The 24,114-nt window shown below is 37.5% G+C and overlaps 2 protein-coding genes across 2 annotated transcripts; one reads left to right on the top strand and one right to left on the bottom strand.

Annotated features, from left to right (window-relative positions):
• The first annotated feature begins 463 nt into the window (after positions 1-463).
• Positions 464-6,937, top strand: LOC117430826 (integral membrane protein 2A-like). The gene is made up of 6 exons (XM_034051324.3): positions 464-690; positions 3,200-3,334; positions 3,670-3,870; positions 3,956-4,066; positions 4,369-4,513; positions 4,786-6,937. The coding sequence occupies exons 1-6, from the start codon at positions 613-615 to the stop codon at positions 4,872-4,874; spliced, it is 759 nt and encodes a 252-aa protein (XP_033907215.1). The 5' UTR covers positions 464-612; the 3' UTR covers positions 4,875-6,937.
• A 4,767-nt stretch (positions 6,938-11,704) lies between these two features.
• On the bottom strand, positions 11,705-23,535 carry LOC117430434 (probable G-protein coupled receptor 174). The gene is made up of 2 exons (XM_059001562.1): positions 22,953-23,535; positions 11,705-15,070 (listed from the first exon to the last, which is right to left on the bottom strand). Exon 2 carries the CDS (start codon positions 14,626-14,628, stop codon positions 13,627-13,629), a length of 1,002 nt encoding a protein of 333 aa, XP_058857545.1. The 5' UTR covers positions 14,629-15,070; positions 22,953-23,535; the 3' UTR covers positions 11,705-13,626.
• Between the last annotated feature and the right edge of the window lie 579 nt (positions 23,536-24,114).

Here is a 24,114-nt window from a genome sequence, read left to right as displayed (position 1 = left end):
TATGTTTAGAATGCAAATTGGTTAATATATATATATATATATATATATATATATATATATATATATATATATATATATATATATATATATATACATATACACACACATGGATGAAGGCTATATTTGCATCCTGAGCCATTCGAAAAAAAGGCATACTACCACAGTGAAGTCAAAAAGTTTTAATTCCTATAGAGGAAAATATACTTGAACTTTGACCCATTTTTTCTTTTAAATACTGTATTGTAAACCAGATATTTAAAACATATTTAATAATGCCGCATCTTTCTTTTCTTTTTTTTAAATACACATTTTATATAAACACCTAGCGTTCACGGAGATCACTCTGCGCCGATTCTGTGCAGAATCTGACCAATTTAACCAATGATCTTATAAGAATTGGTCACCATGAACGTACCCCTAGATCTGCAAGCGCTGCTATAACACTGCAAAAACAACGAGGTCATGTGATTTGAGGAAGCGGGGGTTTCCGGTTTGAAGAAGAAGGTCTTCAAGGAGAAGCTGCAAACAGAAAGTGCGTCACAGGAGAACCGCGTAAGACATTGAAAGAAACAACATTCTTCGAGGCATTTGTGAAAAACAAACTCTGTAAAGATGGTAAAAATTGCATTCAACTCTGCGCTGGCACAAAAAGCCATTGCCAAAGAAGGCGAGGTGCTGGTTGCTGAAAAGGTATGGACGTGTTCATTTTCGCTATTTCATTTTATTTTTTGGTGGACGGAGACGGACGTCGGGCCTTGCAGGGGTTGCTGACATAAATACCCACATAAATACTGTAAATGCAACGCAAACACGTTTTAGTATCGACTTCCCCTATTAAAAGTGTGTTACAATATATCAACGATTGATTAATCCCAAAATATAACATTGCGTGCGTAGTTAGCTAGTTGTCGTCGTACTGACTGAATCTAGTGGTCATAAGCATTGCTAGTAAGTACAGGTACAGTGATTCAAATCGCGAATATGTTCTCAACTCAAGTGATTTTGCGTATATAGTGCATGCACTGTGTATCTTATATCAAAGGAGTCGTGCAATGAATGTGTCCTGTATAGTCCTGGACGATAGATAGAGTTTTTGCTCAAATTAAATGTATTTATTTTCTTCTTTATAATGTATTGACTGTGAAATAACTACGAGCATTACATTTTGAAATGTTTTCACTTTTTCTACTTCTGTATTTGACTTAATAATGTTTGAACAATCGCACTAATATAAGGGAACCCGGTCAATGCATTTACTTATGTGATTAGGTATAGGATTTAAGTGCTGACCCACTCAGCAGTAATGTCATTACCTGTAATCCTAATTTGGATGTATTACAATGTCGTAAGTATGGTGTTGTTTTTAGATGTACATAATCCCAAGAAATTGCTTTCATTTTCAAAAGATTGAGAAAAAATAGGCTGGATGTTTTATTTTTCATCTCCCTACTTTACTCCAAACTAATGCAAACTAATCCATATCTCTCTGCATAACTTTTTGAAACAAAAACACACAAAAAGCCAGATGAATATATGGAATTCACTTTTGGTGTGTTTTTTTTTTTTTCACACAAATGTAGCCTTTTTATAATTTAGTAGTTCCCCATTGGGGTGTATTTTGTATACATTTGCCTCAATTTATATTTATGGCGCTTACAAAGTTTTGCTTGGCTGATGGACATAAGTACTGCTCCATGTACTGTCATAAAACTGGCTGGTGGAAAAATAGACACGTGACATGCTTCCATCTGCCACTGGAGTCAACTATAATACCTTTTGAAATCGGTCCAGATCGGTATAAAACTCCCGTTTGGGACTTTAGTGATGTCATGAAGTAGTGCGGGTTGGCAAAACTTGATCTCTCCAAATTGCAGGATTTAGAGTTGTTTCTTGTTTATTAAAAAGTAAATAAACACGTTGGCAGAACAGGGAACTATGAATTAATTGATAAGGCGAGTATTGGGGTTGGGTGAGTTTTACAAAAAACATGATACATAGAAGCGATCTTTTACCTTTAGTATTGCATCTGATTGCAGATTGTATTGTAGACTGCAGGTGGAACCTACAGCAGCCCTCGTTTGTCTTTGGAGAATGAGTTGAAATTTAAAGACGGTTTCAGTGTGCAGATGGAAATCTGACTGGTCATCCTAGTCACTTTCTATTTTCTCCTTTTTAGATAATGTTTTTAAATAAATGAGGGCTAGGTACCAAAACAAAAAATGCATTTTTTTTTGTAATGGATTTGCAGCATTTCCTTTGATCCTGAATCAGTAGTATAGTAAAGATTAATTGAGAAACTAAAATAAATTAAAAAAATTATGCCGTGCAAAATGTTATTTGAAACAATTAAGCACCCATGGACAAGATGGCTTGATCACTGCACTTGCTACTCTAAATTATTTCCTGTGGAAGATCTAGCTAATCACTGTGGGATACCCAAGTACCATCTGTGTACTTCCTTAAAAAATAAACAAACAAAGGGACTTTTATCAGAAATAACCCTCTAGTTTTCATCATATTGAATCAGAAGCTGAAGAAAGAACTTAATCTCGACAAACACCTAGTTCTGCTACCAATTAAACAACAGTTCTGAATTAACTGTTGTACAGGCGAATTGATTTTTTTGGGGGGGTAAGTGCTGTACTTTTAATACTTTGTGTGTGTGTGTGTGTATATATATAATATATATTACACACACACACACACACACACACACACACACACACACATTGTGTGTATAGTGCTGCCAGAACATAGGAATGGTGGTTACAGTAAACAATATTTCTGGTGACAAAGTAACACCTGCAGCACATACAACAGCAGTAGCAAACCTGCTTCAGTAATTGTGGTATATTTTGGAACACCAAAATAACCACATTAAAAATGTATAGGAAATGAGCAAGATAAATATAGAAGACCTTATCTAACAATTATATATCTAGAGCATGCCAAACATGTCACTGTTTTTGTGCCAGATTAATTTGAAAACAGGTGCTACATGTACCTCATCTGTGTTTGAGATAAGAGATAAGAAGCAGGTGTTATCAAGAAGAAAGCTTGGAATGGAGTCTTTCTGAATTTTTTTGCCATTGCGTATTTCTTAAGTTTGATTTGTATCAATTTTTTTTTTTTTTTTTTTTTTTTAAACTATATTTACTGAACATCTATAATTCAGAGTGTTTAAATTTCCTTGTTGCAGGATCCAGAAACTGCATCTGTGTACACCAATGAAAACTCCACTGGGAGATGCTTGTTGACCCTGCTTGGGCTTGCGTTTATCTTAACTGGACTTATTGTTGGTGGTGCCTGCATCTACAGGTACTTCATTCCCAAGGTAAGTGGTTCCTATTTGAAACATGAATTTAATAATACATTTTACTAACCCAAATATAAATACAATCCTTCACACCTAATTGTAGACAAATTCAGATTAAAATGACATGCATCAAATTGAAATGTAATATCAAAAAATACAGCACACATCTTAAAATATCACCCTCGTCTGAGCTTATGTATGGAGGATAAACAACATGATGATCTGGTCAAAAACCCATCATAGTTGATCAAAATGCTTGTAAGGTTTTACAGACATGTGTTTCTTTGCATGGTTGGTTGATATTCAGGTTATATATCTCGATTTATACATCACAATTGTGTATTTTCTTCCAGCATAAGTTGTACCATGGAGGAATGCACTTCACTGAAATGGACAGCAATATTTTGCCAGACACAATGGAAACCAGGGAGCCCTATTACCTGCCCAGGATTGACGAGGATCTTGAGATCAGGGACAACATGGCCATTATCAACGTCCCTGTTCCAGAGTTTGCTGAAACAGACCCAGCAGCCATTCTCCATGATTTTGATCGGGTAAATAATCTAACCGTAACATGCTAAATGTCTCTGACCCATTTCGGTCAATTAAATATTGCAAAATGATTGTTTTGTGTTCCAGAAACTGACTGCCTACCTGGATCTGCAGCTGGATACTTGCTATGTGATTCCATTGAACACTTCTGTCGTTATGCCTCCTCGAGATTTGTTGGACCTCTTTCTACAATTAATGGTTTGTAAATATATTTGTGTATTTAATGGGTTTATGCATTTTGTGAGTACTGGATTTCAGTACATTGTATGTGTCTTTGACAAACACGGCAAAGTTTTGTCTGCTACCACTATATGGTTGAAGTCTTCATTTATAAAACTATAGAAATTAGACTGATTAATAGGTAACTTGAGTGGCTTTCACTTGATATTGAATTAAGGCAGGATTCTTGAGTGCACCTTTTTTTTTGGGGGGGGGGGGGGTGGGGTTACAACATTCTAAAATGCAGCTGAGAAACTTTTTTTTTTTTTGTTTTTGTATAGACTGCTTCCTACAACACATATTTGATTCAAGAGGACCTGGTGGTGACCGAACGAATTGATGATGTTTCCGAACTGGGTTTCTATATCTATGAGCTCTGTGAGGGCAAGGACACCTACAGAATGCAGCGCAGGAGTGACATCATAGGTAAAGTTGGCTTGGGACAAACATGATATTTATATCCCTGAAGGGTTCTACTGGGTGATTTTCTGAAGTTCCTCGGCAAAAGGTATGAGAATAATGGATAAACGCCGAACAGATTTTGTCATCATACCATTTGTGACAGTGACCCAATTCTGATTTAAAAAGTAAATAAATGATTTTCCCTTTTGTGTAGTCAATACAAATAGATTACTGGTCCTGATGTTCATTGGAAAATAAAACGAGTAAATCTACAGCTTGACTTCATTGTTCCACAGGTATCCAGAAGCGCTCACTCGGAAACTGTTTCAAGATCAGGCATTTCGAGAACAAGTTTGTTACTGAAACCAAGATCTGCAGAGCCTGAGTGAAGCAGACAGGAGGAAAGAAGCTTCCATCAGCTTAGTTGGAGTGGGGAGGGGAGGGGTATGCGGGTGGAATGAAAGCGGGGGGTGGGTCTGGGCTTTGTGTCAAAATCTTAAGCTGAAAAGCAGTCATTTTTGTGCATATAATTAACCTAAGTTCTTCACCCCTGCTACCTGTTTATCCACTTTCAGTAAACAGGAGATTTTTTTTTACAGTTTTTTTTTTATCTCTGCTGTGATTCCAGGCTTGTTTAATTTTATAATGGTGGTGGGGGGGGGGGGGGGGGGGGACTTTTTTGTTTCTGTTCAAATGAGTAACAGTCCTTTTTAAAAGTGTTTTTTGTAGTAGTGAATAAGATTTTGGTTGTATTCATACTCACATTTTCATAACATTTCAAGATGATTGTTAGCACGGTCGCTCTTCATTTTAGTAACCTTCAAATTTTATGAAAACAAATAGCTTGGCTATTACGGCTCAAAAAATGACCTGATATTTAAATGTTGGTTAATAGGAAAGTTAGGGAGATTGTGTTTGCTTCCCCCTCAGGTTCAGTTTTCTATATTTATTTATTTCAGGATTTTTTTGTTTTCATCAGGAGTGGTAAAAGGTAACTGTAGGTAGTACTATCTTGGAGTATATTAAAGAGAGAAAATATTTAGCTTGAGTCCCAAAAATGTCCTCAGCATGTTGTATGTCACATGTGCCTTCTGTAGCAGGATTTAATTTTTCACCCTTATAACTTTGAAAATAACTACTATACTTTTATTAACATTATTTTGTTAAACAATCAGAAAAAAAAAATTGTAAGACAATAAAATGCTGCATAGTTTCAGTTCAGTCTTATGAAATATGAAATATAAAAATTATTTTGGCATTTTTAATTTCAGCAGACATGGTTGTGTGGCTTCTGGTTGAAGGTGTATATATGTGTGTAATTGAAAGGGGCCGTAGCGAACGAGTCTTTTGTAGTTGTTCTAATTATTTGGCATGTATGTTAATGAGAAAATACTAGCCTTAGCAGTGAAAATAGCCTAAGTGTTTAACTAGATCTACTAATTACAAGACTATACACAACTTTTTTTGATTATCAATTTCTGTTACACACTGTGAAACAAATGTAAATGTTCACTCCTTCTGCAGTTAAACGAATAGGCACATGCCAGGGATAAAAGTACACATCCTGTTATGAAAGCCTGTCATTTTAAAGACCAGGTGCCACCTTTATTAGTTGGGAGACTTGCTTCTTCAGTCTTACAGATGAGGTCCTTTTCAGAAAAAAACAAACACTATCTCCTATTTAGAAACATGGGGCTAGCTTTCATCTGTGATTGGAAGTACACTTGGAGGGTGGTAACATGTTTAATATCTATAGCACTTTAGTGTTTCCTGAGTGCTGTTATGTTTAAAGTATGATACGGCCCTAGTTTGAAACATTTTATCACCCTTTGGATAGGGACCAGGGACTTTAAGCAATGTGAGAAGTGCATCTTCAGTGTAGGCCCACCTTTATAAAGAAATAGTACATATGGACCACTTCATTTTTGTCTGGAAAAGGGTCTTTGTAGGCCATGTCCATTGTGATATGTAAGGCTTAAATGCAAAATGTCATTGCTATTGAAGCAACTGCCTGTCGTGCGTCAAGGTGATTGGTAAATGTTGATTGATATAAAGCAGTGGTACACTCTGTAGCACTAAGAGCTGCTAAGGTGGCAGTTTCCTTTTGAAATAACAGGTTTGCTTGTATCTGTTCTGGTTAATCACTAAAACTGGCATCTGCACAACATGAGATGGTAAGTGTTTTATTTATACTGCTAAGAGCCTTTTTAACTGGCATTTAATTTAAGTAACATTCAGAAATCAAAGTGGTCTGTTGTGCAAGGAGGAACAATCAGTAAAGAGGGGTGAAACTGAATGTCTTACCTGTGTTTGAAGAAATAAAGGAATTCTAAAATACGGGATGACTTGTAAGAAAAGTACACAAGATTACGGCTTTGTAAGCCATTGAATGAAATTCACGTTGTAATTCTACATTTACAAATAAAAAAAACTTTCAAAACCCTCTGAGCCTTCTGAAAGTGTTTTTCTTAATCCATATTCCTGTTGTGTTTCTTACAGTCAGCGCTTTGTGCTGTACCCACCGTGCACTTCCTTGTTTTGTGATGACTGAGTTCCAGTTCTTCACTGCCTTTGAAACCCAATATTACATGTGTTTTTGTAACATTATGTAGCTTCATAATATATTCTGTATGTTGAGATAGTGCCCTCTTGTGAATAAAAATGAACTGTTCTGCTGCTTGAATGCAGTACGTTTCAGTGTCACTAGAGGGTGCTGTAACTCAGTTATCCAGTATAATAGGCATGAACTGATCTAAGACATTGACAACGTATGTCAAATATATGAAGATAATGTTGCATTCTCAGAGGTCAGAAGTCCTAAGAAAGTAAGCCACAATAGTGCTGTCCTCTTTATGTTATCCTGCACCTATTTTTGTCCCCAGCCCAGTCTCTTCGCTGTTAAATTCTAATTAACACTCTGCCATCGTGCTGTTCTGAAAATACAAGTCAAGTTCTGTTATTTTCTGCTGTTGGTAAAGATTGTTTGATCCTAAGCAGGCTAATTTCTCTTTTTTAGAACTGGGTTTTGAGCTGCTTATATTTCAGTATGTGTCAGGCAAAGTAAACTACCTGCTCGCAGTGATTGTCCCTCAGAAATGCCCTGGGGGTGAGGTTAAAGGCGATGTTGTAATTCAGATTTTTTTTTTTTTTTTTAAATATAAATACAGCAATGCATCTTTAACAGCTTGTATCTCAAAATTATTATAAATCCGCCCGCCCCCCATCATCCATCATGGGCGTTGTTTAACCATGTTGGTACAGAAGATCTGTAAGGCTTCAACACACTCAAATATCTGAAACTATTATTTGTACTAGTTTAATATCTACATGTTGCTAATTATATCCTTTTTGAGGTCATGTAACTTCTTAGGTTTTTCCCTGATTGCACGTTTGTCCATGTTTACATACCATATTGCAACTGATGTCATTTCCCCTTACATTATGCACCCAGGAATGCTTTGTTTTTGTTCTCAATCATAATATTGTAGCCTGAACTTTTGGGTCTAGGCATTCATATTTTATTAATAACCCTGTTCTTTAACAGGTGCCACAAACTAGCTTTGAATAATGATTAAAAAAAAAAAAAAAGTGTCATTATGTTAAAGCAGGCATTTGACCAAATGAGTAATTGTTAAGCAGTTGGCAAAATTACAATATTCAAAACCGTGATTTTAAACAATAAATATCTGGTTTAACAGAATGAGTAAAAAAAACAAACATGTTATCCCTAAACTGCTCAAATCTCACTCAGTTTGTTAGGTCTAGACTGTATTCAAAATGTGATGTTTTGGTTACTATTTCCATAGAGTAGACACAGACAGTGAACCAATTCTGCAGCTCTGCCACTGCGGTTCAGCCTTTGTCAAGATCACTCTGCATACATGCCCTCACCCTGAGCGGTTGACGTAAGTGAGAACTTGTGCAACGGTGAAACTATGCATCTGTAGTTTAATTGTGTCACTATAGCTGGGTCTATTTGCCTTCCTCTATCTTTCTTTATGTTGTTTGTAGTAGTACAAAAAAAACTGTTTCCTGTGCAGCTGCACCTCTCAACATTGTTTCCAGTAAGCCCACGTCTCACCTGCACAAATGTACAGCATGTGGTGCAGCATTTTATTTTATTCAATGCACCACTTTTGCAGTAGTCTGCTGTTTCAGAAAGAAAAGTACATTGTGTTCAGGATGTTGTACTGCCCTTTGGTGGGGAAAAGCTTTGAAATGTAATACAATGTCCTGTACAGTGCAAAACACACTTTCCAAAGTTAGATTGCAACATGGCAACTGGCAAAGGTAAGTAGGTAAGTGATTTTTCCCATCGCTGCATATCCTGACCCCTGGTGGTTATTTAATGTATTTGATATACCGGTACATTGGAACTGTCCTTATTTTATTATTGGAACACATTTTTCTAGTATCATAATTCAACTGGTATTGTTACCATTGACCTAGAAATGCAATTGAGGTTTTTAGAGGAGCATATTTGGTTTGAGCTGATTCAGTTCTTCATTTAAACATCATGAACCCCGTTAACTGTTTCAGAGGTTTCCCGGTTTCATTTTTGTCCTTCATTTTTGATCAGCTGGATTAAACTGCGGCTGACTGAGTGGGTAAATGCTGAGTGCTGTCATTCATTTTACAGCCTGCTAATTTTCCAATGAGGAGCGATGTGGCTCATATAGAAGACTTAAAAGTACAAGATCACTGCAGGTCTTTTTGATTTGCTAGAACCAATTAAGCCTGCAACGTTTGGGGGAATTGTGCTGATAAAATGAGTTGTAACATACAATTGACATCCAGCTTGCATGTGTTCTGTACCTCTGACCACATAGTCATAGATCCAATGCAAAGTTATCACAATAATACCCTATATAAACAACTTATATAATGGGCAAAAATCACAGGGTTTCAACGTTTGTTGATCAGCTATTATTTTGGTAGTGTGTGTAAAAAATAGAAAAGCCTGTAACATTCCTGTAAAGGTGAGTGACTGATTACAGTACTTGAGCACTCGTAAAACATAAACACTGAAAAGTTCAAGCCCGAGGTATATTGTATTGGTGGGACACAAGCTATATAACGCCTTCAGTCTGTCTGTGGCATTCTTTGCGCAAAGGTTCTGTGAACTAAACTAATATGTGACCTTTCACATTCTTCAGTAATATATGGAGTTGCTTTTATTTAATGAGCTATTCTGGTTTGTGGGCCAAAGTAGGAAAGAACAGCTCAAAAAGTAAAAAATAATAATAATAAGAAGAAGAAAACAACAGTTGGTGATCTCACACATGTACTTGCATATTTTAAAAGCTTGTTTCGCATGTACACCACTAGAAAGTAATATTTGTAGGCTTGTAGAAAAAAAAAAATTGCGGTCTGCTGTCAGGACCATAGGTCACCAAGATATGTATTGTGGCACTGTAAAATTTGCCTGTCAGAAAAATAAGGTATTTTTCTTTGGTAGTCCAACATTAGTAATTACAGTATCTGTGAAACTGCTTTACTCTTTAACATTGAACCAAACTGGGCAGAACCTAACCATATGTATATACATGATACATTCATAACCGCTCTATGAACCCAATTCAAAATATTGATTAGCTGGTGGATGAAAAAGTAACATTTTAAAGATCAACTGTATTAGTATTGCTGTCGCTTGAGCCTTTACATACTAATACATTGCAGCTTCAGTGACTCACTTTCCAGAAAGTTACAGAACAATATTTTTTTTAATTCTTTCTTCTAGATACAATACAGGACATTGTTGCAACATTCTGATTTGATCACGTACACTGTCAAGACTTTTTATCAACTGCTTTTTGGGCAAGAGGCTTTAAATCCTGTGGTGATTTAACCAGTCCCTATGAGTAGCAGCCATACAATTCAACATCTTTAGTAACTGAAACCAGATTCAAAGCAGAGTGTTCTACTTAAAGATGTGCTTTTGTATATTTTGAAATGTTTTCTCTTGAGTGTTAATGTAGGGTTTAATGGTGAGAAACTTGATGAAGCAACACTTCCTGTTGTAGTTCAGTTTATACTCTATGTAGTCGCAGTGAAACTGAAACAGATGATAAAGTGCTGTCTGAATTTCAATCAACAAAGCAGGAAGTTTTAACTTGCATGCTTGTAAGATCAAACAAAGTTGAGTAGAAAAATATTCAAAATGTTGCCTCTCTGCCCCCTTCACTGGTTAGCTCATGTTAGCCAGCTTTTTTTTTTTTTTTGGCCTGCTTTTAATTCTTTTAAACTTAACAATTGAGACATAAATAGCGTCACTTAATTCCGAGAGAATACAGATTACTATATCTTTCCCCAAACTCAAGACACAGAGTAAGAAGTTTGATGTCTTCTTGGGTTTAAACAATTAGCTGCTGCCTGCTATTATTTTTTTTTTTTTAATTACATTTTGTTTTAAACATTAAAAGACTGTACAATATAACACAATAGGTAAATTTAGTACTCAAAGATGTAAAACATTCTTCCCTGGGCTCCCTCAGCACAAGATACATTTTTGCTAGTTTCTGGCTCTTTTTTCTGCACCTACTGCATTCTGTCAGCAATCAGGAAAGACAAATCTATATAGTTTAACTGACCTTTTCTTAAAGTGCAAGCAGGCTCATCTGCAGGGGATACATGTAGGAATTTAGCTTAGGCTGGTTTCACAGTCGGTTCGGATCAGAAAATGAATTACACAAGTTTCTAATCTCCCTATTTAAATATCCAGCATGCATTTTTTGATAAAGTTTTACCTCACAATATCTAGTCTTTAAAAATAGATCAGAAGCAGGTCAGGAACACATTTCTGGCATTAAAGAACTATTGTACTTCGTGGTTCTGCGATTGTTTAATGAATAACAGGATGTTAAACAGAATAAAATACAGCCTTTGCTTTGTTTAAAAAAAAAAAAAAAACATCTTCATTGGTTTCAGCTGAAATTTGTTTTCGCTGCAGTTAGAGGATTAGATCAGATCGTTTCATTTGATACCAAATGTGAGAAACGCCTCCACTGGTTTCCACTGGAACTTGCACAGCGAGATAACTGCACCCCAGAGCGCTACTGCCTACCAAAATCTAGCCTTAAATGGACAAAGGTGTTTTATTTTATCTAATCATTAAACAAATGCCAGACAATATTTACAAAATATGAACTATCCAAAATATTAATAGAAAGAAAAAGAAATACAAGCCACATCAAATAAAGCTTTTTTTTTTTTTTTTAATATATTTTTTTTAACGGTTATAGGAATCATAAACCTTAACATCACAGACAGACATATATTTACAGTGTTTAAATATAAATTAAAAACCTGTTAAATAAACGCTGTGGGGTGCTCCTGTAGTAGGGTGCTATGTCTGATACACAATATGACATGCTATACCTCACAAAGAAAAACTACTTCACAGATGCAGCTCAAGGGCTGCACACAGCTCTTTGGATACTGGGTTAGATTTAAGTCATATAGACTACAAGTGACTTACAATAGATGTATTTTATAGTGGCTTAATATAAGTAGGCTGTTAAAGGAATGGAAAATTATGTAATTGATTACTTGAATGCTTTATTATATGAAAGGTATTAATGAACATCATTTACTGCAAATTATAGAAAATGCAACAATTGATTATAATATTAAGCAAGAAAGTTTCTGGGGCTTGAGGTTCTTTTTTTTTTTTACTTAAAAAAAAGCAGTTCTCCATTACCAATCGCTGCTTTTCCAATTAATTAAATGTCTATTTAAGCTTCATGTTACCTTGAAGAGGCATGCTGAAATGGCACATATGAGACCTAAATAACACAAGATAGATATTATTTATGGAAATATATTGTTAGAAATGTACACTGCAGTTAAAAATAACGTATAGGGAAGGTCATTTAAGTCATGATAGGGTTTCTGTGCTTCCCTAACAATAAAAAAAAAAGTAATATTTTTGTTGACATAATTGCATAATATTAGTTAAAATAACGCAACTTGTGCAAGTTTTGTAGATGTCTAGTTCTTCTCTGCTACTTGTGTGTCTTCTGCCTTCTGAAATGGCGATCTTGTTATTTTCTTTATAATGCACATCAGTTAAGCAAACATGCAAAACGTTTCCAAAAAGTGCATTCCAGCATGGTTGTCAGTGTAAAGGTTGCTGTCTGTACTGGCCTGGTGCACTTTCTCAAAGCTTTGTGTTTATGTGTAGAGCAGAGTTACAGTACTGGCAAGTAGTGGAAAGAAAAACAAAGACATTGCTTTAGAGGACAGGGATCCACCTACAATCCTGTTGAATGACGGTTTGAGCCACTCCAGGATTTACTGTGAGCTTAATTGGTAATATCTGACCTCAGTGGTTTGTCTACTATAAGGAAATCTTGAGTAGACCAAACTGCAATGCAATGGGACTCTTATTCCTATATCGTTATGCTGAGATAATAGGTGGGGTGGGGTTAAATCTCTGTTGTTCAAAAGCATGCCATCCACAAAAATAAGTACTTTAGTTCTAGACAGTTAACATTTAAACCAAATCATTTCTTCAAAATTCACAGACAAAAGTTCCTTCATTTAAATAATTCATTAATATATTTAAAGAAAAAAAATGTTAGCTGCCCGCAGTTTTATTCTTATTGCATTTTTTTTCCTCCCAGCTAATGCACTTGTATAAAAAATATGCATTTGAAAAAAGAACAACAGATTAAAATAACAGATTTATAAGGGTAGAATTAGCAGTCCTATATACTGAACTGAACTGCAACAAAAAAAAAGTACATTTTCTGGTTTTCACTCTGGGATTGATAGTATACCTATTGATACAATAGAGAAATAAACTAATTTTCATTGGCAGTTTCATTGGTTGTTGAAAAAAAAATAGTCAACAAAAGGAAGCATAGATGCAAGGCCATAGAAAAAGCAATGTGCGTTTATGCATGTGTTTTTACAGGGCAATAGATAGTGAAGCTTAAGTTGGCTGAGTATAAAATATGCTATACTTCATTGTGATTGCCCCAATTTGGACCATCTAATTAAATGCCCAGTGTGCTAGACAAAATGTAGTATAAGGTTAAAAACAACTTGAGCACTGAGGCAGGACAGTCTCAGACTTTTTTTTTTTTTTTTTTTTTAATTGAGTTGAATATTTAATCTCAGTATACTGAACTACTTTACAGAATGTCATTAGTTACTTCATCTAGGGGCATCTCCACAGTGGCCACTGAACAAGACGACTTTCTATAAAGGTGAAAAGTCTCTGGCAGCTCCTGCCAGGACAGCCTCCTCTTGAACTCGTCCGTGGTAAAGTAGTACATAACAGGGTCCAGGCAACAGTTCAGACTGGCCAGGCACAGGGTGACAGGGTGCAGCTTGAGGATGGCCATCTTCAAGCTGCAGGTGGACACTGCGTTCGACACCGCCAGGAAGTGGAAGGGGAAGCTGATGTGGTACGGAGCAAAGCACACCAGGAAAACAATGGCGCACGTGAGCACCATCTTGAAGGCCTTGCGCTTCTCGCCGCTGTCCTGCAGCACATAGTTCTTCTCACGCAGGCATATGGCTGTCTTCCAGGAGCAGGTGAGGACCACCATGAGCGGGAGCACGAAGCCCATCAGTTCGGCCAGGGTCATCATGGTCACTCCTGTCGCCACATTGACCTTCATCATTGGGAGCTCTGCGAAGCACTGGTTAAAGGAGGTGGAGTTGTTTGAGCTTTGCCTCAGCAGAGGAAAAGGCAGGCAGGACAAGACGACAAAAACCCAGCCCCCGATGCAGAGGTAGACATCAAACCTGCCCTTGGTGCCACTGTACCTCAGCGGGTAGATGATAAACATACATCGCCGAACGCTGATGCAGGCAAGGAAGAAGATGCTGGCATACATGTTGACATACTTTAGGTAGAAGCAAAACATGCAGAGGAACTCTCCGAAAGGCCAGGAGTGGCTCAGGTAGTAGTATATCCGAAGTGGCAGGGTAAGCACCTGGGTCAGGTCCGCGATGGCCAGGTTCATCATGAAGATCACAGCTTTCTTAGTCTCCTTAACATAAGCATAGAACACCCAAAGTGCCAGCACATTACCAATCAGCCCGGGCACCAGGATCACAGTGTACGTGACCGCGTAGATGAAATGGATGTAATCCTTGAGCGAATTCGATTCGCAAGTTTCGTTCATTTTCTGCTAACAAAATCCCAGCGATCTATTCACAAGTTTGTCCAGAGCAATCCGTATGCACAGTCGTTTCCAATATATTCCACAATCAAAGATTCCCAAAGCGTTAATAAAATCCCCTTTTTGAATGTCCCCATTCGGGGAGATTGTGAAAAGTTAATAAACAATCCAGCAAGGGAAGCTTCCCTGTCCTGTTCTGTGATCTGTAATTCCAAACCAAAAATGAATCGGTTTGTTGGAAAAAAGTTATCAAAGGCTGTTCCAGTGCTCCTTCCATTCTCTGGGCCCTGTCTTGCTTCTCTGTACATGCATAGTGAGAATGTCCAGCCTTGTCCTCTGCACTCACAGTGCTAATGCTGTCAGTTAGAACTAGCACACTCCCTTTGCAAAGCCAAACGTGTGGGAGGAGGGGATTGTTTTTGCTGTCTTCTCCAAGCGCTGATTCCTGGAAAATACCAAGCAGAGAGACCATAAGAATCACAAGCATTAAGCAAGGCACAGCAACACTGGACTGGAGCTATAACACCGCTAATGACATTTTACACTAACCTCTGAACTAACTGCTTTACTAAAATGAATGAACAGTAAATGGCTAACTGCAGAGTGAAGTTTAACTGCAAACAGTGCATTTCTACATTCAATGCATTGTGGTAACAACGTAAACCTGAATGTTATTAAGGCTCTTATCCTGCAGTGCAGCTGCAATTGCATTTAAAATGCGTTCAGTAGTAATTGTAACTGTAACTGCAGTATTTAGTATAACTATCAATGCAATGCAGTTCTAGCCACTTGGGAATGGAACAACTGACGTTAACATGTTTTAATTATTAACACTGCTGTACAGTCTGACTACACTCTGCAGTTATTTCTTCCACTTTAATTATTGTTTGCAGAGCGTGGAATCCTCCCTGAGCAGTTTAGCTTGTTCACGCTGTGGCACTAGACTGGAGCTGGCAGCAGCTGTAGGTTATCTTACCGCCACTCTTACACACACACCCCCACATATCAGAGAGGTGATTGATAGAATTTAATTGAGTAAGCTCTGCCTGCCTTGGTGGAACCATAGCTAATACTGAAACTTGTGGATCAAATGAGTGCAAATCTTTAGTAATAGTTTCCTATTCCCCAGGACATGAATTTGGTTTAAATAAACCAGACAGCCGACAGATAAACTACATTTTTGCCCTTTGACAGATTCTGGCAAGCAATTCTTCAGTGGGTCTGTTTTTGTTCTTGTGTAAGACACTAATAAAGACTTCTAGTCTAAATGTTTGTCAAATAATTTTACATGAAGTATTTCAAAAGGTGGCAATAAATTAAATGTAGCTAATGTGATTTATCTATACCATTAGCTTGTAATTGTACTGTTTCATCACCGGACAGCCTAGTAAATTCATCAGGTATTTAAACCCACGTTAACCCCCTGTAACTCTGAGTATAAGATTTGAAAGATATTTTAATATCTGAAACCCAAGTGGGTCAGAAGATATATTGTTTCCACCCGGAGCACTCAGGTCAGCTAAAGGAGGCATCTTGTATTCTGTTTCACCAGAAAGATAATCTGTTCAAATGGGCATCTCATTTCCTTATGGGGATCTTTAAATTGCAGACTGATGGAAAAGTTCACCAATAAATGTTTTTACTTTCCTTGTGAAATGCTGTAAGGGTAATTGAAAACCACTCACCAAAACATGGTATCAAGAACATTATTCTTTTTCTCTAATAAAGGCTTGTAGTTGACATACTCTGGAAGATACTGTGCCTTGCCAGTAGATAAAGGCAGCGTTCTCAGAGTGATAAGAATACTGAACGTTCAATATTTCAGGTTCTCAAATATTGGTTTCATGTTTTGTATGTTTTTGAGCTCTCAACCTGGGCGCTACAATGACCTGGTGATAACCTTGACTACGCAGGAAACAGTTCACCAGCAAACTCTAAGTGACTTTACCAAAAAATACCTACAGCTTTTCAAACCTACATTAGGACTGGATGTGTTTACCGGCAATACCACTGACACAGTCATTCCAGACTGAAGTAGGTTGAATTGCGGTCACAACATACTGAAACACAGTTTTGTCTTATCATAAAGGGTTACTCCTAGGCAGCACAATGGGTGGATGTACAAGCTTTTATCACTGGCATTTCAACCCAGCAAAATAAGTCTGGCAGTGACAACTTTATCAGCTATAAAATAGGCTACATTGTTCAATTCTACCCAATTGGAAACAATTGGCATCATTTTGATCCTGAGATCTCATGATCTCGACATAACGAATAATTTTTTTTAGATAGCCTCAACGGATAAAACACAAGTATGCACTGTATAAACTGAGGACCCAGACAGTTTTACATTTCCTGTAAGAATTCTTTACATCATCTGCTTAATACATTTCTGGACAATTGTCTCCATTAACTGAATAACTTATTGTAACCTGTTAAATATGCTTTTACACATTTTATTACCTCTCAGAAAGCAGATTGTTCTGCTGACTTTTTTTTCTGCTACCATGATATAGATTAACTTCCTGTGCATCAGATATAATAACCCATTCATATATCCTAATAACTGCTGCACAGGAAGTCAATTCACAGTGCGCTGCCAAGATACATGGACTGCACCAGAGTCAAAGTGAAAATGAACAACTAAGATATTTGCATTTGAACAAAAGCTCAAAAGCTGTTATGCTAATAAGAGGGAAGAACTGTATTCTAAAGGCTATTAGCTAATACACCTCTTTAAAACACACAGCAGTAACTGCCTTTTCCAATAAAATCATTTCTGTAGCCTTTGTTCTTGTATAAGAGTGTTTGACTTTTCATAGACTTACAGTGTGTTATAATTGAGTTTCTGTATGTCAGCTTTGTTTTTCTTCCTCTTGCATCTCCCCTCCCCACAACATAGCTTCCTCTATTCTAAATGTACAGTACACATGCATGCATATTTACAGTGCAGTCTGCTCAACAGAGAAGTCTATTTCTAGTTTTGCAATTTGATGGTATCACCTCCCCCACCCAGGGTAACATTTTGACACACACGGTTAGATTAGCAGCTGGGCCCATTTTACTAAGCTTTGGTGACAGTGTGAATTTCAAATGTGCACTTCATTTTCAAAATACGCCCCAGAGTGTTAAACTTATCTAACTGATAGCAGCTGATTTATTGATTCTGTTGCAACATTCACTGATAATTCCGACAGCGGTTTGTAAATGCTAGGATCCCAAGTAGAAATGTGACCCCATTGGATTAAGAGTCATGATGAATATTTAAAATGGCCCAATCCTATCCATGACCCTCATCCTTACTTTAATTAATAAGGTCATTCCACAATGAACCCAACCCAATGGTTCTGTACTCTTACTATGTTCAAGAGTGGCGTTTCCCTTGCTTTGAATTAGTTTCTTTCAAATGAGTGTCATTAATTTTTTTGTAAGCGCTGGTACATATTCACAGGGGACAGATCACAAAGGAACCAGGTTCATTATACTTTTGGTTTTATTTCAGCAACATGCTGATATATATCAGTTTAGCAGCACAATAGCATTTCAGATGTATTGTGGTTAAACTGCTCTGCTGCGAGTAATTATTTAATGAAACTGCATTCAGGATGGATATACCTCAGTATGTACTGAGAAACGTTGCAAACAACTTTGATCTTTGTAACTTGAGAAACAACTAAAGCTGTAACAAGCGGTAACTTAGCATACAGCTTGAAAGCGAGAAACATCCTGTCAGGAGAGTGTTTTTTTTTTTTCTATTATTATTTATTTTTTTAATGACTGCAAGTTTAAATGTTGGCAAACAAAAAGCAGTTTGACTTTTCGTGAAGTTTCACAAGCACTTTCATTTTTTTGATGCTCCCAGGTATGTTGGCTTGGCACCTTGCTCTCTCTCCATAGACAGATAACCTGCTGGTTGTCAGATGCTAAACAAGAATTTCCAGAACTCCCCTACACCCCCCCCCCCCCCCCCCAGAGCACACGTTGCAATGACAAACAATGACAAAGGTTTCAGTCATTTTCCATATTGCTTGGATGATGTCACTTTCTTCAGAAATGAATAATGCACATTGTTTACAAGCCTCTAATAGACATTATATCATGTATAAACTAATATTTTACATATCAAACATAAGGATAGTTGAACTAAACAGGCTAGAGGAACACTTCTCAAGAATAGCTGGTATGTTCTCACACAGTGGATTTCCCCCAGTATTGAAACTGAGTAAACGTAGAACCATACTGGACAAAAAAAAGAGGTAACTGGGACATTCTGCTAAGAGGTTCAATTAAAGATGAATGCATTTTCATTCAGATTATGTCTGTTTTTTAATTATTGGGCTAAACTTTATAGATACCGCTGATGTTATTTAACCATGTGTTTGTGCTTCCTGATCCTAAATAATGTGAGACTGTGACCTTGTTTAACTCTATTGGCCCAGGGTTTAGGATAGAAGAGGATGAGTTGAAAGGTCACAGTGTCACATGATTCCGCTGAATTAAGTTGTCAACAGTCCACATAGCCCAGCAGTGAAATCACAACACGTGCTTCCAGACTTACCAAATGTCCTAGTTTGAATTATTTCACCACTGAAAGATTTTCACATATCTCAGAAGAAGAACTATAGACTCTATTATTGTACTTTAAAAAGAAGTGCAAAAACAGTGGTTATTAAAACGTCACAGGCTGTTTCTGGGATTTGTCAGGCAGCTGTGGGTTTTACACTGAAGTTCAACTTCATTTTGTTCATTAGGGTATAATAAAACATATGTAGGCTGTAGTTCTGTGGGTTACAGAGTTAGGACAATAATGCACTTAGATTTTGGCATCAGTCATTATTATAAACAACTGCGAATGACTTCTATTCTTAGCTTTTATTTGTAACCTTCAAGAACTGCTGTATATTATATTGTGTCAAAATTCTTCTATCTGCTTCAATACAAAATGTAGGAGTATCGGAGGAGTTTTGGCACCCACATTAAAATAAAACTGCCATGAAAGTGTGACAAATTAGGAAAATGCATGTGGCCTGCAGTCCAACAGTGCTATAACTGTAATTTAACATACAAATAAGCGTTAACGAAAAGCTAGGCACATACTGCAACGCAACTACATTCTATTGCTAAGAATATTGTGTATCATTTAAAACAATATTCATAAAATAATGGAAGTAAACTTTGATCTAAATGTTGACTTAGATCAGGAGATTTCAAAACTCTGGTTCTGAAGAATACACTTCTTTGCACCTGCAGTAGCTCACCTGTACTGTACTGCCTACTCTGTGCGGTACCCTTTAAAGAGTTTTGGTAGTTACAGTTTGTTCTTATTGATATTTTAATTAAGCAACTTGAAACTTTTTATTGTCTTTTTTTCTGAATAGGTTTTTCTTGTCTTCATTTTTTCTGCTTCCTCCGCATCTCTCTATCTAACCAACATTAGGAGAAGTCTCTTTGTGGCCACTGACAGTTTACAGTGGACAATGTAAACATTATTCCAAGATATAACAGCCTGCTCTTTGCAAACTAGTTATCTCCTCCAATACCATGCTTAACAATACTTTGGACTGTTTTCCCATGGCTGTATTAACAATCCCAGTTTTCACTCAATGCTATAATATACACAGCCTATTTTGCGTGTATTCTGCTCAGATAACATGACGACTGGCAAGTGCAATCCAAAGAAATAGAAAAGTCAAGATGGATGAAATGAGCCGGAAGTTCCCGTATTTGTAATGAGTTTGCCCAGTAGCTTTTAGTTTAGGTTTGTTTGTACGGTAATAGTGTTGTTACGGGGAGTACGATTTGCCAGTTTGTTCTTTCTATGTAACATTTCTTACTCACTGTCAGAGGGCCATGCAAAGCAACATGCTCTCTGATTAGAAAAGGGAATTAGGACAGTGACGTCATTCAAGTGCCGTTATTGCTTGGTAACAGTACGTTTTGGGGTATTGCTCTGGTAAACCACATATATTCTACTACATGATTGGTCGAAAAGCATGATATAAAGCTTGCTATACTACAGTAAAATGTGATGAGATGTAAAAGAAATGTGGCATAGAAACACGGACTAGAATCAGATCTGCGCCTCCCACTCCACAGAAATGTTTGTTCTGGCTCTTGTTTGGCACTCTGGAGATCAGTGAGACCCTTTCCCGTACAGTCCGAAGCATTCTTACTTCCAAACAAGGGAACATGGCCCTCATTGATATCTTTGACTGATATATCTGTATTCTTACAAAGGAGTGAATCAGATTTACTAAGCTTTTCCTTGTGTCAAAACATCACAAACTGTAAACTCCCGAGTGGCGCATCCGGTAAAGGCACTCCATGCGGAGTGTAGGATGCTTCCTATATATATAGTCTTGAGGTCGCTGGTTCAGGTCCAGGCTATTCCACTTGCCGACCGTGTACGGGAGTTCCCAGGGGGTGGCGCACAATTGGCCAAGCGCCGCCCCGGTGGGGAGGGTCTAGGTCGGCCAGGGTGTCCTTGGCTCACTGCGCACTAGCGACCCCTGTAGACTGAACGGGCGCCTGCGGGCCTGCCTGTAAACTACCCAGAGCTGCGTTGTCTTCCTGTAGGTCCAAGGTGGCTGCATGGCGGGCCTGAAGACTGAAAAGAAGCGGACAGCTGGCGGCACACGTTTCGGAGGACTCGTGTGTCCGTCTTCATTCCTCCCGAGTCAGCGCAGGGGGTAGCAGCGGTGAGCCAGGTTGAAATAAAAAATAATTGGACATTGCAAATTGGGGAGAAAAATAATTGGCAATTCCAAATTTATTAAAAAAAAAAAAAAAAGAAAGAAACGATACGGCCCTACATCTGTATTCCAAACAGGCCATTCATAAAGCAAACTAATAAACCTTAAAGGGTTTAAGGTGTTATTAAGATACTGACATTCTCATAAGATGGTTTATTTATTTATTTTCTATTTTATATATTTTTTTAAATTTAGTGTGCCCAATTATTTTGGAATGTCCAATTATTTTTTCCCTCTCACTGCAGCAATTCCCCACACTGAAGGTTCAGCGGGCGTCCTCTGATCCCACGGCTGAGCCAGCTTTCTCTTTGACACCCATGGAACTGTTAGAGATGTCAGCGAGCTATTGGCCTCTGGAGGACAAAGGCCAGCCCTGCAGGTGTCAGTCTGAGCTCACTGGGCGCCTGTCCAGAAGGATTTACTGTATCGCGATGAGAAACAGTCCTTGACAGTTTTGCCTCCCTAACCCATGGGAGCGCCAGAGCCAATGCAACGCTCCCTTCAGAATCCCCATCGAAGACCGGCCACTTCACACAGCCAAGACACGAACCTGCACTGTATGATTCACCATGCACAACATGAGGCAGTACTTTTACAAGGTGAGCCACTCGGGGACCCCTATAAGATGGTTTATTCATTTTTTTTAAATAGTTTTAGTCCTAATACCAACTGGACATTCCCTAAAATTCTAACACCCTCTAAAATACAAAAAGTATAAATATTAAAAAGAAACATTAGCATACAAAATACAATAAAATCCCCTTTTGTTGCTTTTAGGTCTAATTTTCAAATAATTTTACTTTGCCTGGGTCTGTTATATATTTAAATGTCTACTGTATTTATAGGTTTTGTGGTCATTTTTTTCCATTTAATTGTTGCCATTTATCTAACTTTTTACTATACTAGTGTGTTCACCACTGTCTTTCTGAAAGCAAAAGCACATTGTAGATAAAACTAATCAAACATAAATATCCAGAATATCTCCTCAAATACATTGATGCTCTGTTGTAATTCTAGTTTGTTTTTCACAGTTATTTTAACAAGTGAAAAACAAACGCTGAGTAAATCTGACCCAATTATATTAATGCTTGCAAACATTTACTGCCAGTATCTCATATTTACAAGTACTTCTTCATGTTGTTGAGATAAAGAACTGCAAGCTTCAAACTCAAACAAATGCGCTTTGATGTAACAGGGGAAAACTACACGCTAAAGGTGAAGAAGCATTGAAGTATGAAATGTCACCTACTGATTCATTGTTATTACTTCAGTTCCAGGAACCATGCTAACATCGCCTACAACATCAAGAGACTATCGATAACTGGGTTAAACTAGAAACTGACTTTCAAGCCTGAATGGAGTACCCCTTATGTTTTACCCAGAGATATTTTTTCTAACAGACACACACAGAGTTTATACAGCATTCTTTCTCTGGTGCTGTGGGAAATGAAAGTCACACATGTATTCATAAGAGAAATGACTCTTTTGAAAAGTATTTGAGCCCTCCCATATGAAAGTCAGGATTGTAAGCACTTCATAAGACAGTCACCTTTTCAAGGTTAAAGAAACCCTTACCTTTTCTCAGCTGGTACCACCTCAGTCAAGTCAAGAAAACCAAACCCAAACTGGCACTATAAAGTTCTCTCCTCCCTTTTTGATTGCATGCTGGCTTCCTTCTCTAAAGAAACTGCGAGTGACGTGACATCAGCCTGTGCACATGCTTTAGTGAACCAATACTGTTTGAACTGTGGGTTGAAGAGAAAGAGACCAAATCATAAAATCAGACAGATCTCTTTGTGCATTTCCTTTCCCTGGCTGTGGTTATGCAAATCTCCAGCAAAACAAATGTCTTACCAGAGTTTTGATTTCATTTTGTCTTTCTGGTCAAGGGGATCTTTTCAATGACAATTTGTTTTTATGACAGACTTAATCAAGTAAAATGACAAACTTGCCTTAAAACTGTCAATCGGGGGCAGCCGGGGTTTGTTTAAGGGGTTAGGGTAATGTTTAAATTGCTCTGGTTGTGTTTACCATTTCTCATGAAATAATTTATGCTGTTGTGAATACAGATCCAAAGGCCTTCGAGCACCTTTTGACCTATATGAAATATCTGCTGTTCTGTGAGTGAAACTGGAATCAGAGGTGGTAATCACTGAAGAAGGGCTGTGTATCCCATCAGAACAATGTGAACCTTGTAGATCTGTCAAGTCAAATCAGTGTCGTCATGGCTGCCTATGGTCATCCCACACCCTAGTGATAATGTATATGTATATATAGAGGATACACAATAAGCTTTCATGGAACACTGTCATTATTCCATGAATGAGGATGGCCCAATAAAATGTCAAGCCCCTGGAGTCGGCCAGTGGTTTAATGACCATTCTCACCAGTGAAATGACCACAGAACTCCATGAAGATTCATTTAGTATTATTGTATTTATATAATAAGCACAATGTATAGACAAGGAAGTCAGTTTAAATCTAAATTGAAATGCTATAGCTCACATGTATTTTCATGATTTCTGGTACTACTTTAGTTTAAGGGAGCTATCTGTTTGCATTAACACTTCCTGGGTCATTCCATTTCAACTGTGTCTCTTCTGGGTCATAACATGTTACTGGTTGAAAGCATGTCAGTCAATAGGGGAGGCAGCTGATTGGCGATTGACATGAAAGAAGTCAGTGAAGGGATGGAGGTAATTTCACTCTCCAGGTGAAATGACCCAGTACAAGACAG

The sequence above is a fragment of the Acipenser ruthenus genome, chromosome 26, assembly GCF_902713425.1.
Source record: "Acipenser ruthenus chromosome 26, fAciRut3.2 maternal haplotype, whole genome shotgun sequence".
NCBI classification, from domain to species: Eukaryota; Metazoa; Chordata; class Actinopteri; order Acipenseriformes; family Acipenseridae; genus Acipenser; species Acipenser ruthenus.
The sequence above is the reverse complement of the archived record's forward strand: the minus strand, read 5'-3'. Positions and strand labels throughout refer to the sequence as shown.